The 19551-nt window shown below is 37.5% G+C and overlaps 1 protein-coding gene across 1 annotated transcript in view; it reads left to right on the top strand.

The window, feature by feature from the left end:
- The first annotated feature begins 7071 nt into the window (after positions 1-7071).
- MTPN (myotrophin) overlaps positions 7072-19551 on the top strand; it is a 49504-nt gene continuing 37024 nt past the window's right edge. Inside the window, exon 1 of the mRNA XM_003896641.4 lies at positions 7072-7495. Within this exon, the coding sequence (XP_003896690.1) occupies positions 7424-7495 (72 nt within the window). The 5' untranslated portion in view covers positions 7072-7423. The remainder of the gene's footprint in view (positions 7496-19551) is intronic.

Below are 19551 nucleotides of genomic sequence, written 5' to 3' on the forward strand. Positions count from 1 at the left end.
CCTGCCTTGGCCTCCCAAAGTGCTGGGATCACAGGCGTGAGCCACTGCACCTGGCTTGATTATATTTATATAAATGGGTTATTAGCATGTGTTCCAAAATTGTATGAGATTGCTGAGGTTCTGATATGTCTTAGTATATGCTATCAGTGATAATTATAATTGCTATGTAAAACTGTTGTATGCCAGAGAAGTAACCAAATTTCCTCGTCATTTGTATCTTTACCCATGGCTGTTCTAAGACTTTTGTCATCCATGATTGTTTTACTTCATCCTTTTACAGGGCGGTTTATAATCAACTATAGAACTCTGAGGAGTACTCTTAAATATAGGTTTGTAATATCTTTAGACAATATAGCATTGGAATAAAGAGAAAGAAAAGTCCCAGGACTCTCATGGAGAGCTGATGTATTCAAGAGGATTGCTGATCCAATATCGAGCAGAACAGGAATTAATTGCATGAACTAAACTAACAGAAGACTGAAATACTCTTTTATGGCTTTTTGTCTAAAACACTTGCTGATTCTTTCAGTTTTGTTTTCTAGAGTTAAGAAAATTTTCTCTTCTTTTAGCTGTTTACAGCTTTTAACAATTGAGTAAAGTATACTCCAATAAGAAAAATTCAAAACAATTCCACTGCAATTGCTTCAAAACTTGGAAACTATTTGGTGAATATCCTTAGTTTATGACAATGTAGTTCTTTGCATAAATTCAATAAGAATTTATTTTCTTTTATAACAGGACATAATTGGAGACACTGGTGATTTTATCAAGACTTTGACTGTAATGACATTTTCAGACTGCCTTGAGAAAATGAGGCTGACCTATAAAGCCAATAAAAGCCCCTTGGAAAATTTGGGATCATACATTGTTATTTGCAGAGTCCTGACCTGTGGTAAGTAAAGTGTCACTTTCTGACAGGCCCAGGAAACTCAAGTTTTCTTGGGACCTTGAAAAAAGAGGAATTCACCCAATTCACACAGGTGTCTGTAGGCACAGTAAATCCTTAGCTGGGCTCAATGCTTTTAAAAAGCTCAAATCTTAGATTCCTTATGAAAAGCTTCCAACAAAGCCAATTTTATAAATAGAAAGAGAGAACCTACACGGCAAAGGATTATTCTTGCTGCATTTTATGCAAATAAGCCAAATATAGTAGAACTAAAACTTATTTTAAACATAAATTGGTCCTACTATGATTTTGTCTTTAATAAAATTTGAACTTTTGGAGACAGAAAAATTACATTTCAAACTAAACTATAGTACACCTGTTATTAGATTCTAGTCTTGCCTAATGTTTCTGATTTTTATTATTTTCCACAATTTAGCCTGAATTCTAAAATTTTTCCTGACTACAAGTCTCCAAAATAATCTTTTCAATTCTTTCCCCTCCTTTTTTTTCCTTTTTTGTCCATTTTTCCTGATTGAAATCACTAGGAATTAAGCTGTGCTCTTCTTAAAACCGTGCAAACTGAAGCTGGACAACTTAAATTTTGCAAGAAAGTAACAGCAACCTATTTATTTACATAAACCACTTTTATACCTGCCTACTGATGTGGGGACGTCAGAGTAATATGGCCTATGTCAGTTTTCCAAAACTGTTTTCGCTTTTTGTTTGTTTGCTGTTTTCTTTCTCTCTTCCTCTCCCATTTTTTTTCTTTGTGGGATGTAAGACCTTACAACCTGCTAAAAATGAGCTTTCCTAACAATGTGGGAACTGTCTGTCTAGGCATAAACTGTCCTAGACAAAACCAGAGATTCATTTTCTTCTAAAATGCTTTCTCCAAAAGATTTTAAAAAGAAAAGGGCAGCGAAATGTGAAAGGAAAATAAAAACAACTCCAATTCACTATACTAAAAGAAAAAAAAATTAAGCTGAAAGCTGAGTCATGCAAAAAGCTGACTTTCCTTTTTGTTCCTAAGAAGATAGCAACAGATAAAAGGTTATATCTCCACAGGTAGCTTCTCTATGTTCACTTATGTAAAATATGCTGGTTTACTGAGTATGAGACAAATACACAATTGACTATTTCTCCATCTGCTCCTTTTCTCTTGCAACATGTGGATTATCATACCCTCCCTTTCTCTCCTCCAGCCCACCTTTCCCCTTTAAATAATGAAACCCTCAAAATCATATTTGAAGAAAGGCACAGACCACAGACTGTTTCTGCAATTCCATGTTCATTTGTTCCAGGTATGTCCTTAACCTGCCTACTGATGTGTGGACTTCAGAGTAATATGGCCTATGTCAGTTTTCCAAAACTGTTTTCACTTTTTGTTTGTTCGTTGTTTTCTTTCTCTCTAAACTCCTAAATTGATTGAGGACCTGTCTCAGATACTTTTGGGTTTACACCACATTATCCCTGTCCTTATCTTTTTTTTTTTTTTTTGGAGACAGATTCTTGCACTGTCACCTGGGCTGGAGTGCGGTGGCACAATGTCACCTCACTGCAACTTCCGTCTCCCAGGTTCAAGCAATCCTCTTGCCTCAGCCTCCCCAGTAGTTGAGATTTTACAGGCACCTGCCACCACGCCTGGCTAATTTTTTGTATTTTTAGTAAAGACGGGGTTTCACTATGTTGGCCAGGCTGGTCTCAAACTCCTGACCTCGTGATTCACCTGCTCGACCTCCCAAAATGCTGGGATTACAGGTGTGAGCCACTATACTAGGCCTCCTTGTCCTTATCTTAAGTGAGCACTGGAAAATGTGTTCTCCTTAGAGTCTGAGCAGCTTTCTCAGACAACTCCCTGTCCACAGAAGGTTGAATACCCACTCCCACTTGGAGTCTATTTACAATTTCCTTTAGTCTTGACTGATAGCTATTTTGGCATGTCTCTCAAAAATTTAGCCAGCTTCTTCCATATTTGATTCAAGCTAGCTCTACATACCTTGATTGTGTGTCTCCATTGTACTAAGTCACAACTTTCTCTTTTACTTCATTCTTGTCGGTACCTTGAATCTATCAAGCTCTGTCATGGGAAGACCTGTGCCATGTTGTTCAACTGAAAAGATTCTGGGGTACCACTTTAATCTGTATGGAGGTTTTAGTCACATGTGTGACTATCACACCCGTAATTTGATCCTTGCCAAGAGGTTGAGTTCTAATCAGCCTTTGTTGCTCATCTCAGTTTTGTTTTTTAATGAATAATAATGAGAATCACTTGCATCTTCTAAATGTGCATGTCTCCAAGTTTATAGCGCCCTATAATCACTTTCATTCCTAACTGCAAGCTGGACAATTATTTTCTGAACTCATCGTTTCCTGTAGTATTGAGGCAGGAAAATAGGGTCTGGAGGCAGGGAGATTAATTAAATCTTTTTTAATTATCTAAGGCTGATTCACACTGACTTCGTAAAACTAAATCAAAAGGAAAACCCCAGCTTCCCACGCCCAAGTAACGAAAGGACTCAAGGCTACTCCCTTTGCAACCTCCATCTTTTCCGGGTGGCTGATAAAAAAATTGTAAGTACCTCTGATTGATCCCCTCCTGCAACCAATCAGGCTGATCACAGGCCAAGTCTTCCTTTGCATAGGAGTATAACTTTGTAACTTCACTTCAGCCTCTGATTCGTCATTTTCTGCAACCAATTAGACATTTGCATAGGGTGTAACTGTGACTCTGCTTCAGTCTCTGATTGGTCCCCTCCTGCAACCAATCAGACTGATTGTAGGCCAATACTTCATTTGCATAGGGTGTACACCAAGTAACCAATGGGAAACCTCTAGAGGGTATTTAAACCCCAGAAAATTCTGTAATGGGGTCCTTGAGCCACTTTCTCCAGCCCGTTTGTACCCTACATAGTGTGCTTTCCTTTTCAATAAACCTCTGCTTTTGTTGCTTCATTCTTTCCTTGCTTTATGCATTTTGTCCAATTCTTTGTTCACAGTGCCAAGAACCTGGACACCCTCCACCAGTAACTGTATTTTATATAGTCAATAGTTACTGATACATGCCACCAGCTTTCCATTTTCTGGCCTTTTCCTCTAGAACTACTAGAGCTTCCCCATATTATCACAGGAGTTTTGCCAAAGGTTTCACTCCTGTGAATATGAATCACCATCTTTACAGTTTCTCCTATCACTTCCTTTGCTGTGTACTCCCCAGACACTGAGCCAATGCCATTTATTTAAAGGTTTTGTTCTAGTAACATCCCCATTCTGACACTAATTTCTGTGTTAGTCAAGATTGGTTCAGTGTTCCTCTAGTAATAAACACCACAATTTAAATGGCAGAAAACAATAAAAGTTAAATTCATATTCATCGTATATATCCATTATGGGATGGTGAGGGAGCTCTGCTCATTGTAGCTACACAGGAACCCAAACTAACTGTGTAGCCAGTATCTTGCATGTTGCTAGTTGCTGTAGTAGAAGGAAAGCGTTCTGAGGGGTCTTACAATGACAAGCCTGGAAGTGACTCGTTTCACGTCTGCTCATAACTAATAGGCCAAAATTAGTTACATGATATTATTCAACTGCAAGCCAGGAAGAGCAATTCTCTCTTGAGCCCAGAATGGCAGACAAAGGAATTATTTGTTTAACACCATGAATACTTACCAAAATAGGTAAACAGAAAAGATAACTAAAATACTTGTGATATGTGCTGTAAATGGGGGAAAAGCTGGGCTATATAATTGAGGGACCTATTTAAAGTAGGTGGTCTGGGAGGTCTCTCTGAAGGTTTCCACTGAAACCTCAAAAGTCAGATGGAATGAACAAGACTTAGACGAAGGACATTCCAGAGAAGAAACAAGAAGCATAAAGGCCTTAGGGTGGAATGAGCTTGGTTTAGCTTGAAACTGACAGAAGACAAGGTATTTCAAAATCAAAGAAACAATGGGGGTGGCAAGGGAGTGTCATGAGATAGGAGATACTATCAACTACCATCAGCAGTCGGTGCATGGAAGGCCCTGAAGACCATATCAAGTAGTTAGGATTTTAACCTACCTGCAATAGGAAGTCTTTGAAAGATCTTAGGACAACAAGTGCATGTTTAAGTTTTAAAAGAGTAACTCCCAATGTGGGGAATTCTCTAGAAAAGGATGAGTGAAAATAGGACACCAACTGGGAGGCTATCACAGCACATAGCATCATAGCAGTGTAGACACAGATGACAGTGGCAGGGGTGGGGGATATGTGAGGGTGCAGGGAGTAGTAATAGTGAAGATGGCAAGAAATGAACACATTTAAGACGTATTTTTGAAAGATTTACTGATGGATTGAGTAAGAGAAAAGTTGAGAATGGGAAGAGCAATTATGACTCCCCTGTTTCTGGTTTTAGCGATAGGGTGGTTGGCAGCGCCATTTACAGTGATGGGTGGGGGACAACTAGGTTTAACATCTACAGGAGACCAGATCCTATTCTGGACATGTTAAGTTTGAGAAATCCAAATGAGTAAGAAGTTATATATAAGAATAGATCACATAGGAAAAGTCTGGTTAATGGTTTATTTTTTATTTTTTATTTATTTTTATTTTTTTTTAGATGATCTTGCTCTGTCACCCAGGCTGGAGTGCAGTGGTGCCATCATAGCTCACTGCAGCCTCCAACTCCAGAGCTCAAGTAATCTTCCCACCTCAGCTTCCCAAGTAGCTGGGAAGGCAGATGTCTGCCACTGTACCCAGCTAATTTTTTTAATCTTTGTGTTTTGTAGAGACGGTGTCTCATTTTGTTGCCCTGGCTGTTCTCCAACTCCTGGCTTCAAGCGATCTTCCAGCCTTGTCCTCCCAAAGTGCTAGGATTACAGGTATGAGCCACTACACCCGGCCAAAGATATAAATCAAGAGCTCTCAGCATGATGTAACTCAGAAATCACACAGGTGGGAGTGTGTTGGAGAAGGGATGGAGATTCTAGGACTTGCCTAACAAACTCCCCTTTGAGATTTGTTTCTGGAAATGTATCACTATTGGGTATGTGGACTTGTGTTTCTAATTGTCAGGGAGTAAAATTAACAAAGAACAATCTAGATAGCTGTTAAAATTTGGAGGGATTTCTTTTGATTTGAAACCTATTTGCTGTTCTGATAGCAAAGAAAAAAAAAAAAATTTCCAAACACTGTTGACATCCCCATTTTACACATGTGGAAAAATGAAGCAGAAGGGAGTTCAGTAACTTGTCCAAGATGACACAAAATTAGCAAGAAGTGGGGCCTGTATCACAAACTAAGCAATTTGACTCCAGAGTCTGTTTGGAACCCCTACACTGCATGGCAATGGTGATAAAGTAGCTTGGTTAATGTGTTTTTGTGGGTTACAAATAATAGATTATATATGAGTTATATAAACAGTAAGTTATATATGTATATATATTTCTAGTTCCAATAAGCTTTTATTGGATCTATGTTCATGTGCGCATGCCTGGATCATCAGGGTTGTGAGGAATAATTCAGGTGGTAGCTGTGCAGTATGGCATTACAACTAAACACTAGGAGAACAGAACTGACTTCACCAGAACAGTCCTGAAGTTTCAAACCATTAAAAACAGTAAATTTAAAAAACGCAAATTGTACTAGACAGTTTGATTTGTTCCGCTTTATGGCATCAAACTGAATTCCTAGTCCTGGACGTCATTTGCTGGTCAGGAAGATGAGTTAATTTTTTTTTTTTTTTTCCCCTGCCACACACTAAAGTTTTTCGCTCCAGAGAACATTATACACAGTGTTAACACGCTCAATTTACATTGTAGTTTTAAGTGTTTAAGATTTCCTGGAGGGCAGGAATAGCGTTATTCCACCGTTTTCAGCCCAGTAATACTGGATAATGGAGAGAGGGAGGATGAAAGGGAGGGAGGGGAGGGGAAAGGAAGGCAAGAAGGAAGGAATTCAAATCAAACACTCTTACTGTACATTTTTAGAAGCTGAGCAAGATGCCCTCCAAGATTATGTTTTTTAAAAAGTAAAGTTTTTTCCATTAATGGTGGTGCAGAAGCGACATAACCCCATCGAAACTACTCTCACTCTTCCTCCACTACTCCACTGTCTTGACCTCCCCTGGGTCCCCTTCACTCAGCCTCCCAGTCCCGCCCACTCCTCCACTCTGGACTCCCGGCAGCCTGTATACTGCGCATGCGCACTAGTGGCGCTCGCGCCGCGCACCCAGAAAGGGGCGTTCCGCGGAGGAGAAGAGGAAGAGGAAGTTGGGGGAGGGTCCTAGCGGGGAGTGAACCGGAAGTGTAAAGGTTCCTGCCTCTCCTCGGCCAGGCGGAACCTGCTCTGCTGGGCCCGGTGGCCGCAAAAGAACTTTCTTTCTCCCGCCCGAACGGTCGCCGCGGCCATCTGCCTCGCCCGCCTGGCAGCCTAACCTGCCTTCTCTTCTTCTCCTCTCCGGCTTCGCGCGGCCCTGCCTCCCTCTCGCCCGGCGGCATCCGCTTGCTGCTGCCACCGCCTCCTCATCTTCTGCCCGGCCAACCGGCCTGCCCCGCTGCAGTGATGTGCGACAAGGAGTTCATGTGGGCCCTGAAAAACGGAGACTTGGATGAGGTGAAAGACTATGTGGCGAAGGTAAGCGGGGATGAGAAGAGTAGGCGAGAACACGGAGGTGGGCTAGAGATGTGGCTGAAGAAGCTCATGGGAGCTGGACTGCGGGGATGGGGGTGGGCGGGGGGGGGAGAGACTTCCTGGGTGGAGGCGGCACCAAGGAGAGAGGGGCGTCTAGGGAGGAGCTAAACTGAAAGAAGGGTCCAGGTAACTTGGTAGCGTTCTGTGTCAGGTAAGTGCTGTGTTAATACAGTCAGGCTCTACCTGACTTCTTGGCCTCTTGGGGGAGGGGAGGAATGATGTCTGGCTCATCCAGAGTTTCTTCTGCGCACTGATCATTTGAGTTTGGCCTTCTTCTACACCAAAGTTTGAACCTTTCTTTGAATGAGGTCATTCTCCATCTTGGACTTACCTATTACTAAATGAAGTAATCTAAGTAATTAGGAACAGTGGAACTTTTTTTTTTTAACGCTGGGCCTGGTGTGAAGTTAAAGAATTCATTGACCGTGAAAAGAGTACCGAAAATAGCAATAGTTAAAATTCTGAAACTGGGTATCACTTCACTGTGGTGTCTTAACTTTGGGTGTGGCCTTTTTCCTTTCACCCACCACAACAAATGCATATTTGCTTCAAGTGGTAAGATTGTCAGCTGGCATCTGGGAATGTTTGAGATGTCTGAATAGTTTTTAAACAAGCATGTTAACTTCAGTTATTCCATTCTTCTCCCTGATTTCACCTGAAATGCTTGCATATGTAGTAAATAGCAATGCAGTTTAGTGGCAGTGTATTTGGGGGGTAAAATCATGATGAAGAAAGCCAAAGTCAAACCTCAGCCCCAAATATAAAACTGCATCCACATTGTGGCAGAGTGGGAAACTTGAAATTCCAAGCTAGTCTGCCTTTCCATCCTGAAACTGTGCCTTTGTAATTATGAGAGAACTTAACATGTGATTTTAATTTAGTGATATCTAAAAAGAATTTTCCAAAGCAAGGATAATTTTATGACAACCACGGATGGCATCTTGCTCACCTTCTAAAAGTGTGAGAACCCAGTCTAGATTTTAATTCTTCAAAGAATACGACCTGACCTGGGTTTTTGCTTCAGAGACTGTGTTAGGAAGCAAGTAACCGGAAGCAGTTTCTTTAAACTTACAGGATTGTGTAGGGCAAACTGCTGATGGTTTTTGCTTTATTTAATGCCGTTACAATTTAGACTTTCTGGATACTGCTTACCTGCTTAGTTATTTGCAGTGGAGTTTTAGGACAGGCTATCTTCTAGATACTGCCTTCTCATCTGGTAGCCGACTGAAACTTGACTTATTGGCTATTTCAATAAAAAGCTAAAAAGAAGAAATTATTTGGTACACTTACCAGTGGTGGGACACTGCAATACTCTGGAAGTGAGTGGACTTTTGTTTTCCTGTCATGGTGGAACCTAGGTTGTTTGATATACTTGAAATACAAAAATTGATTAAGTACTAACTGAACTTACAGCTACCAAAATAACACGATGTATTTAGTGTTTTCCTGACACATTATTTTATGTTATCCTTGTGAATATTGTGAAGTAAGTTCTATTATTGGTCCCATTTTACAGATTACTGAGATGCAGGATACTTAAAAGTTATGGAGATGGTATAGTGTGAAGTGAGAACTAAACTGCTGACTCCAAAACTGAAACTCTTTAACTGCTCCACGCACTCTCTCTGAGTCTAAGATCTAATTGTGAAAGCATATCATACGAAGATTTCTAGTAGGACATTCCCAAGGTCCACATTCAGGCAGGTAAATTGTGCCCAAAGAATTGTCAACTACACAAAAAAAGTTTATAAGAAAATATGTGCCAATAAAGATGGATTAATTTATTTCCAATTAGTTTTATAATTAAGTTAGGTTATCATGTTCAATTTGATTATTTTCCCTATATTACTACCATAGCCTGTCCTTCATTAATATAAAAAAATGTGCATAAGAGGGAGGGTTGACATTCAGAAAAAGCGAAAGGAAGTATTGAAAGTTGGACTCTGAAAAGATATGACTGTAACTGTAATGTAATCTGATGTACAGAGCATTGAGCTTTATCCTTTCTTAGTTTTGAAGATTTCATAAAGTATCTTTCAATTCATTAATGAGAAATAGTAACAAGCACTGAAGTTTGTACTGACTCAGCTCCCTTATGGTGCCTATTTATACTTCCAGGTCCTTGTTACAGTTTCCTCTGCCCCACAGCTGTCTTCCCTGCTTCTTTATTGACTCACCTTTTTCATCTACCAATTTGTGAACACTCAGTTTTTGAGTTTCTGTAACGTGCATCTATCTGAGTAGGTATGTACAAAGAAAATACTGAAGAAACACTTAGATCTGTGTAGTCATCATTCTCAGGGGTGAGAGTCTATTTAAAAATCTCTCCTCAACATTCCTGTGAAGAGCACTCATATTGTTAACATAAGAATCTACCTGTAAGAGTAAGAGAAGCATTTTAGTATGGCCCTCCTCCTTCTCTCTCTGTCTTTTTTTTTTTTTTTTTTTGGAAACAGGGTTTTTTTGGAGACAGGGTCTTTGCTTTGTCGCCCAAGCTAGAGTGCAGTGTCATGATCATAGCTCACTGTAACTTCAGACTTCTGGGCTCAAGTGGTCCTCCTGCCTCAGCCTCCTGAGCAGCTGGGACCATAGGTGTGCACCACAACACCCAGCAAATTTTATTTTTTGTAGAGATTGGATCTTACTTTGTTGCACAAGCTGGTCTCAAACTCCTAGTCTCAAGCGATCTTCTGGCCTCTGCCTCCCGAAGTACTGCGATTACAGGTGTGAATCACTGGGCCCAGCCCCTTTTTCCTTTATAAATTAGTATTTTTAAAAATCAATAATTACATTTTTCTACCTGCTTCTGACTTCTCTTGAAATTTGAAGTGTGAATATCCCTAAATCGTTAGTTTTAGGTGAGTTCTTGAACTTAGAAAAGTCAGTTCACAATTCCCAAACCACTGAAAATTGTGTTTTGAAATGGAAAAGACAGTATTTAGAGAAAAATTTAGATTACTACATTAAATGTTCATTTATAACTTTAAGTCAATACCTAAAGCAATTTTAAAGTCTTTCAGCACTATATTTGGCTTCTTGACTGACTTAAGGACCACATTTAGTTAATTCATTCATTTTTACTGGGCATCTTTCAGGTCTTAAACACTTTAGTAGTCTCGGGATGATAGTAAAGAAGTTGGGCACAATTTTCGGGAAACGTAAACATCTATATTTAGCAGACCTACGTGAAAAAAAATTCAGACTTTTATAGTAGTATGCAAATTATAAATAACGTCTCATTTTCATAAAATTCTGTTGTCCAACTGGAAAACAAGGGAAAGTCAGAAAATAAGGTATTCATGAGCAGCTATAAGAGATATTCATAGCCCCATTTTTGATCTGGATGTTTGTTTTGGGTGACATTATTTTTGACTTTGTCTTACATTTCTGCCTTTATGTTCTCCTGTTGGAGTTAATTCTAGTCTTACCTGAGTTTCAGACTGCATAAGCTCTGTTCAGACAAATTCCAAATTGAGCTGTTTTCCTCTCAAAAACTGTTTTTATTCCCATTGTGTCTCCATTTTGACTAATGGCATCATGACCCAACCATTTTCCCAAACTGGAAACTGGGAAATTTTCCTAGATTTCTGAGGGTTACCAAGACTACCTTCTTAGTCTCCCTCATCCATTCCTCACTCTCCTTTCTTCTTCTCACTACTTTAGATCAGTGACTGCTTCTTTCCAACCTGGACTATATTTTCTTTCTTGATTATTTTCTTATAGTCAAGAAAAATATAGTCCAGGCTGGAAAGAAGAAGGAAAAATTGACCCCTTCCTGGTCAGTTTACACAGTGTAGGTGGAGGGATCTCTTTATAACATGAATGTAAGCATGCAATCTTTTTCAGCCAGTCTCCTTCACTGCCCTTAAAATACTAATACTTCTGTGATTTCTCATTGCTTATTTTAAAAGGGCCAATTCCTGCTTGGTTTGGTGTACTAGACCACTATTATCTCATCTGGGCTTGCTTTTCTACACTTGCCTCTCTGTAAGCACTCTGCTCCAGATCCTACCATCCTGTTTCTTCTTTGTAGATCTTTTCATGTGTTCTTTCAACCTCCTTGACCAAGTCTGCTCACCTCAGTCCCTAACCCCCAACCTGGTAAACTCCTGTTTACCCTCCTAGGGTAAGTATCACCTCTTCCGGAAAAACATTTTGACTTCACATAGAGTGCTGCTGCTTTTACTGTTTTGCTCATCAGATTGCTGTGATTTTGTTTACATCTGTCTTCATTAGGCTCTGAACTCCTGGAGGGTAGATAATATATTCTTTTTCATCTTTCTGTCTCCAGCATAGCGCCAAGGAATTTTACCCATTAAAAGCATGTTTCTAGTAAGAAATTCATTTTATTCTTAACTTAGCAATAATTTCAACATACTTCTTTAATTACAGAATAATAATTACCATTGACTGGATGACTTACATTGTCAGGTACTAGAAAGCACTCTGCAAGATGTTTTAGCTAAGTTTTTATTTGCTTCTTACCACAGTGTTTCAGTATAGGTAATAATCTCATTTTAAGGATGAAGAACCTGAGGCTTAGAGAACTGAAGTAACTTGACAGGGTCACAAATTAAGTAGCATAACTGGAATTTAAACCTAGAACTGTCTGAATCTACAGGCTCTGTGTGTGTGTGTATTTATAACCAGATCAGTTTGCTTTAAAATGGTTGTTTTTAGCTAACAGCACTTCGGAATTAAGAAAATGAGAAAGAGGCTTGTAAGAAGTAGGCACAACTAATTAGCTCTGACTGTGAATGAAGACAAAAATGGCGACCATATTTTAAAAATTGTAAATGTAACAATTCAGAAATAATTAGCATAGAGACAAACATCTCTGTAAACTTAAACTCTCATCAGACTGTCATCACTCAAGACGTGTCCATAAGAGTGACTGATAGCCTGCAGAATGTTTTTTTGTATTTATAGTCACATATAATCTTACCTTATAATTTATGTTCCTAATTGTGATCCTACACAGTCCAGAAAAGGTTAAATTTTGTTTGCCTTTTTAGAAAGAAAAATAACTAAATTATTGAGATTTATATTCATAATTATTTAAATAATACCAGTAACACTTTGAAAAAAGTGTGTTTATAAAATTTTATGTATTTGAGGATTGTGATGCAGTATACAGGTATTTCATTTACTTATCAACAGTAAGCCATGAGCGTTATTAACAATGTTAACCCTATTTTAGAGATTTTAGAGGCAGAGATTAAATAACTTGCTCAAGATCATAAAGTTCTTAAGTGGTAAAGCTGAGATTTGAACTCACTTCCTTGGGTTCTGAAGGAGTTTCAAAGCCCCATGCTGTTAACTACTTCAGCATACCCTTGACCTTCATTTCTCAATAAGGCCAGATAACTAGGGGAGTACTATAATATGGAGTAAATAGTAAAGATAAACAATCACAGCAGGATGGTAATTATACATTGAGACTACTAAAAGGTGAGCTTTGTGGTGGATTTTGAAGATCCAATGCCCTTACAGGTGAGTGCTTGTGAGTTGCCTTGATAAATAGCCCCTTATAATCTTCAGCAGGTCTAATAGATGTACTCTCTTGTTTACAAGTACTTCTGTTTCACTTGCTGTGAAATAGAAGCCTGGTCTCTAACTTCCCTTTCTCTGTGGTTTCCTTTCCCTCCAGCCTCCATTCTAATTACATCTGCCATTGACACTCTAATAGACTTGAAAAGCAACAATTGTGCACCATGTGAAAGGATAGAATCTCTTGAACCTGAGAAAGATATCAGTTCTAATCTTTAGAAATTGCAAGAGTTATTGAGATCACTTTTCACTTTCCTAATAAAATAGCCAATTTAAAAGAGGCCCTGATTCAATCTACTTCGCATTTATTGGTTTTAGGCAGCTTCCTTTTTTTCTTCTTCTTTAAATTATTAGTTTCTTTCTTATAAAAATATATCACTATGTGTTGCCCTTTCTACGGAAGGGCTGGTGACCCATTCAGAAAGCATATGTCAGCTTGTATAAGACACAAGTGTCCTCAGTAGACAGAGAAACTTTAGTATAGATTCTTTTCTAATTATTAATGATTTTAGTCTTTTTAAAAAATATATAAAATAGAGGAAGATCTTTTTTTACATTGGAACATATATGTTCATTCAGATGTACAGAGGCTATATAGAGTGTTTTGGTTTGAGATTCTAAGCATTGTCCTTTTATTAGCACAGATAATTAAAATTGTAATGAATTAAAGCTGATTTAAATTATGAAAATATTATGTGCTTGTTATTTTAAAAAGCAAAGCTGTATTGAATAAAATAAAACATCCCATTGACTATTATTCCTATGTGGTTCCTCTCTTTAAAATATAAAATTGATTAGGTGTTTTTAAAACAGAAAAGAATAAAGAGGACAAAAATTGGCCAAAATTTTACTATTTAGATAACTCCTAACTTTTAAAAAGTAAAATTAAATTAATTCAGATATGGATTTTAAAATGCCACAGTTAGGACTGAAAGGTAAAGGTCTCCCCTCCCCAGTGCCTGTGAACAAATCAGCCATTCTTAACAGGTCCATGTAATTAATTTCAGAAAAACATTGAAAATTTACTTACTCATCTGTTTTTCCCACTTAAAAAGCTCTGTAAACACTTCTGCACTTTGCTTTCCACATTGAAGTGTATTTATTCTTCCCTTTTTAAATGGTGAGTAGTATTCCATTTTCTGGATGTTCATTTAACTATTCCTGTGTGATAAACATTTTGTTTCCAGTGAATCTTTGCAATTAAACAGGATTATAGTGATCACCTTTGTACATATACCTTGACAACTCTGGAGACTGTATCTGCATGACTCTCTTCATGAGTTTCATCAGCTTAGGCACACATTGGCAGACATGAGACTGATGGTCCCCTCACACCATCAACAGCACTGAGCATCATCAGACTTTTTAGATTTTGCCATTTGGATAGGTGAAAAATGATTGTTTATGTATTTTGTTTATTTTTCTTTTAGTTGGACTGTTTCTTATTGGTTTGTATAAACTCTATAAATTAGGGAAATCAGTTTTTTATCATGTTTTGCAAATACTGTTCCCAGTTAGTCTCTTGACTTCATTTATTTTCTTGTTCTACAATGGTCTTTTACTTTTTGTGGGGTTAAATGTATCGCTTTTTTTCTCTCATTTGTGACTTGGATTTTGTATCCTGTTTACAAAGACCTATTCTCCTCTGTAAAATTACAAATAAATTAGCTCTTCTGGAACTTCATTTTTTCTTCCATTTTGGACATTTGACCTTTCCATTATTTATTTTGAAGTAAGGCATGAAATAAGTATATAGTTTTTTTTGGTTTTTTTTTTTTTTGACAGTTCTCATACCATTTATTATTATAGTTCCTCTTTACTAATAATTTGAACCATCATCTTTATCATAAACAGATTTCTTGCTCTTTTTCTATCTGTACCAAACTGATTTAATGATGTGCAGTTTCAAAGTATGTTTTAGTATCTCCCTCTCACATTCTCTTTAGGATTTTTGCAGGTGATTCGTTACAATTTTTTTTTCCCATAATCTCAAGAAAAATAGGATGATTTGAACCTACCTAAAACTTAACCTGTATCTTTTAATAAGCATTAAGCATTTTTTTTTTCTGGAATGCTGGGATCATGTGATCTGTGGAACATAATACTTTAACTTTTAATTCTTTATGAATCATCTTAGGATAGGAGGTTGTCATGCACTGTGAGACTATGCCATGTCAAAGATTTGAAACAGAAGAAGTGTGTTTAGATAATCAAATCACAGCAAAGTTGGTAATTAAAGTTACTTTATGGTATTACATCAAAGGCCACCTTGTAATAAGAAAAATGACTGAAAGTAATTTTTTTGAAGCTATATCTTTACTAAATAATTCTGATAAGCTTAGAAGCTTGTTTTTTTTTTTCAGTCCACAGAAAATTACCATTGTAAAAAGGAGCTGTGATTACTGAAAGGAAAGAAACCAAAATGTAAGAAGCTGACCCAAGAAAGTGAAGGGCAAAGAGCCATATTTACCTTAAAGTTTCAGAAGCCCCAGGCAATAATTAATATGTATAAGTGTAACCTTGAGCTTCACGGAAAGTTTAAACTGGGTTACCTTTCCCTTATTTACAAAGTGAGAGACATGTATAACATATTTTAGGAAGATTTCAATTTGACATATAAAAAATAATGAGCATTTTGATACTTAGGCCTAAAGTAAGTATCTGAAAAATGCTGAAAAATGTAGATAATAAAAAAAAAATTGTAGGCCAGGCATGATGAATCATGTCTGTAATCCCAACATTTTGGGAGGCTAAGGCAGGAGGATCTATCATTTGAGCCCAGGAGTTCAAGACCAGCCCGGGCAACATAGCAAGACTTCCATCTCAACAACAAAAAAATTATAGGTAGTAAACACTAAACATAGTACAATAGATGCTCATTATGGCGCTGTCCTTTAGGGATTTGGAATTGCATTATTGGTGAAACCATAGCATAGAAGCTAAATGTGTTGGCTTTGGAATTAGATCTTCCAGGTCTGACCTTCTTACTAACTAGACACTTTGGGTGAGTTAAGCACTCAGAGCTTGAGTTTCTTCAATTGGTGAAAATGGGAATGATTGTAATGCCTACATAAGAAGTGTAAACTGTGTACCATTGTGCCTGACATATGGTAAGTGCTAGTAAATGTTAGCTGTTGTTACTAATCAGCATCCTCATAAATTTGTTTAGAAGCAAGATTACTTACAGAGCAACTAGTCCAGCTCCCTTATTTTATAGGTAAGGAAAAATCAGGTGTGAAAGCCCTTGACCAGTATCATACTGCTAATTGAGATTGAAATTTAAATGCAGTTTTCCTGAACTTGGATGAGGGTGGGTGGGTTGGTTGGTTGGTTGGTTTTCCACTACACCATTGTGTTTCCTAATGAAGTCATCTTATGCTAGATGTTACCTTTAATAAATTATTCTTTTTCGTCCTACTACATGTGCTTGGCAAATTTCTTCTTATTCTTGAAGTTTTATATTCAGGTCTATTTTGTTCTGCATAACTTTCCCTGACTGCTTGTGCAATTTATCATTTCTTGGTGACATCTAATATAGAACTTGCTTGTTGTGTTTATGTTCTGTTGTAGTTTCTTAAATTTGAGAGCTTATGGGCTTCTGGCTTGACTAACAAGTTATTAGACTTGAATTTGAAAAACAGTGGCTTAATAAACTTAAATCTTGTTCTGTGCGGTATGTCTTTAATTTTTAAACTGCTAAAATGAGTTTCGTCTTAATGACTGGTTAAGAAAAAACCAAGGTACATTTATAAATATGGATCAGTTATTACCATTTAGTCACTTAAATAGTGCCTCACAAACTTGAGAATTCAGAGGCTCTTCTTCACCGCCCCCTCCAGCCCCCTAAAAAAATGTCTGCAGATCCTTAAGCTACGGTGCTTATATTGGGGCATTTTTCTGTTGACAGGGGTCACAGCACTTGAAGCTTCTTCCTGTGCTTGAGGAGTTTCCTACTTACATAGTATGAATCTTGATCAAAGGCAAGGTCTGGTGCTCACCACAACAAAAGCCAAAAAGGGCAAATACATTGCTTTCCCTTGCCCACACAGGAAAAGAGCTCATAACCCAAACATGACTAATGGGATGCATCTATCCAGAGCTGATACAAATGCTCAGACACAATAAAAGATGTAGTGGCAACAGTAAAACACCACTTTCCGAAAACAGCAGAGGTCGTGATGTGCCACTTGTAGCATCTCTTCTGTGCCCAGGTGGTTCTTGTGACAGATTTTGATTTCACAGATAGTCCCAGACTTAATTTTTTTTTTTTGACATTACAATGATGCAAAAGTGATACACATTCAGTAGAAACTTTACTTCAGATTTTGAATTTTGATCTTTCAGAATCAAAGCTTTCAAAGTCAAAATCGTATCATTGCTTAGGGATATGCATTATGGTACTCTCATGGTGCAGGGAGCCGCAGCTCCCAGTCAGGCACTCAATCATGAGGGTAAATAACTGGTACTCTGCTGTGTATTGTAATGCCAGCTGTTTTTGACCAATGGTAGTGTTCTGAGCACATTCAAGGCGGGCTAGGCTAAGCTCTGATGGCAGTTTAGGCGTATTAAATGCATTTTCAATGTAACCCGATCATAAGTAGAGGAGCACTTGTATTTCTTGCTTTTAAGCATCCTTGTTTTCTGTCCATTTACTGAGTTTTGTTCTTCAGTCCTCCTCGCAGTTCTGGGAGCTACTTTTAATATCTGTTAATGTATTACATATCTATTAATCAGTCTAATTTAGTTTCTGTTGCTTGAAATTAAGAACCCTATACTAATTTTTACCTATTTATCTCACCTCATATGCTGTGGGTTTGTTGAAGATAGCAATTATCTTTGTATCCTCAATAGTTATCACATTGCCTGTTATCTGCGATACAGTTTGTTACATTTGTATTTAATTGGTATTTGCAGAAACTATCCCTTCCTTTGTTTTCAAAGTTGGTTTACCATACACTGCTTTGTATGTTAACAGATGTTGTTAGTGTGAATGACGTTCTTTCATTTCCTCTCTTAGAAATAGTTCTAAATTTTCAAGCTCTTTGTTGTTTTAAACCCAATGAACTTTGTCCAACTTTCCACACTGTTGTAGTGACAGCAGTTGTATTAGTATAACAGCAACTTCCACGTGTAACCTCTCATGACTATCATTTTAGAATTTCAGTTAAGAATTTTTAACACTATACAGTCTCACTAAAAGTAAAGATAGTTTTGTGCATGCTTCCTTGTGAAAAATAAGAATCATCCGTGCTTTTTACCTTGGTATTAAGAAACAAATGTTAAAACCTATGCTTAATACCACATTACTTAGAACAGTATAAAAGCATATGGACCCTAAAACTAAGTCCTTAGAAAACATTTATTATTATTTATTATTTTCAAGTTCTCTATAAGAGATACTACACTTTCATTTTGGATTTCAGTAGACCTGGGCTTGATTCCCAGCTCTGTCCACTTACTAACCTTGACCATGTTACTCAATTTCATCAAACCTCAGCTTTGTATCTGTAAATAGGGATTGTGATAATAATTCATGTTGTGTCCAAGTTTGAAAAGATAATGTAAATGTAAAATTTGCAAAGCATTGCTTAATACACTGAAGTTCTGTAGTATGTATTTGCTGTTTGTATTATTGTCTGTATAGATCTCAGAGGAGGATTAGAGAGGCCAATGCTTAATAGCAGGAGTTGGCAGACATGTTTTGTAAAGGGGCAGCTAGTAAATATTTTAGGCCTTGGCAGTCACACAGTCTCTATCATAACTATTCATCTCTGGTGTTGTGCAAAAGCAATCATAGATGATATGTCAACAAATTAGTCTATCTGAGTTCCAATAAAACTTTATTTACAGAAACAGCATGCTGACTTTGACCCGTGAGCCATAGGGTGCACACCTCTACATAATATTGAAGTTAGTAAAACTACTTTGTCTACTATAAGTTTCACTTTATTCTCAAGTTTTTGAGATATAAAAAAATTAAAATGTATAATATAAAACTTATTTTGGGCATCAGCATTTCCAAAAACATTATTCAGAAATCTTTATGATTGAAAGATGTTGGACTGGAAAAGCAAGGCATGGAAAGCTGCTTGTGGATAGATAGAAGAGAGAGGGAGTTTGAATGAAATTCTCTAAAAGAAAAAGCACAGAATTTTTATACTAAATTTGAACCTTAGGCAAGAGGCCTAGATTTCTGAAAACGAGGAATCATTGCTGTAATATACAAAGAGGAACTAATTTAGAGTCTTAAACTGAAAGTAGATTCTGCAAAATCTTTTCAGCTGCGTGAGATCACCCTTCACCAAAAACGTTCCAGAATTTTCTTCCTAGCCCTAGTGTGAGTCCCATCCCTGGCTTGATTTCCAACTCCAGAAGTGAAAGAGAAGGCTAGTTAGCAGTTTTCACTGTTCATTCATAATTCATGCAGCAAATACCATTTGAGCACCTAC

Source organism: Papio anubis, chromosome 4, assembly GCF_008728515.1.
Source record: "Papio anubis isolate 15944 chromosome 4, Panubis1.0, whole genome shotgun sequence".
NCBI lineage: Eukaryota > Metazoa > Chordata > Mammalia > Primates > Cercopithecidae > Papio > Papio anubis.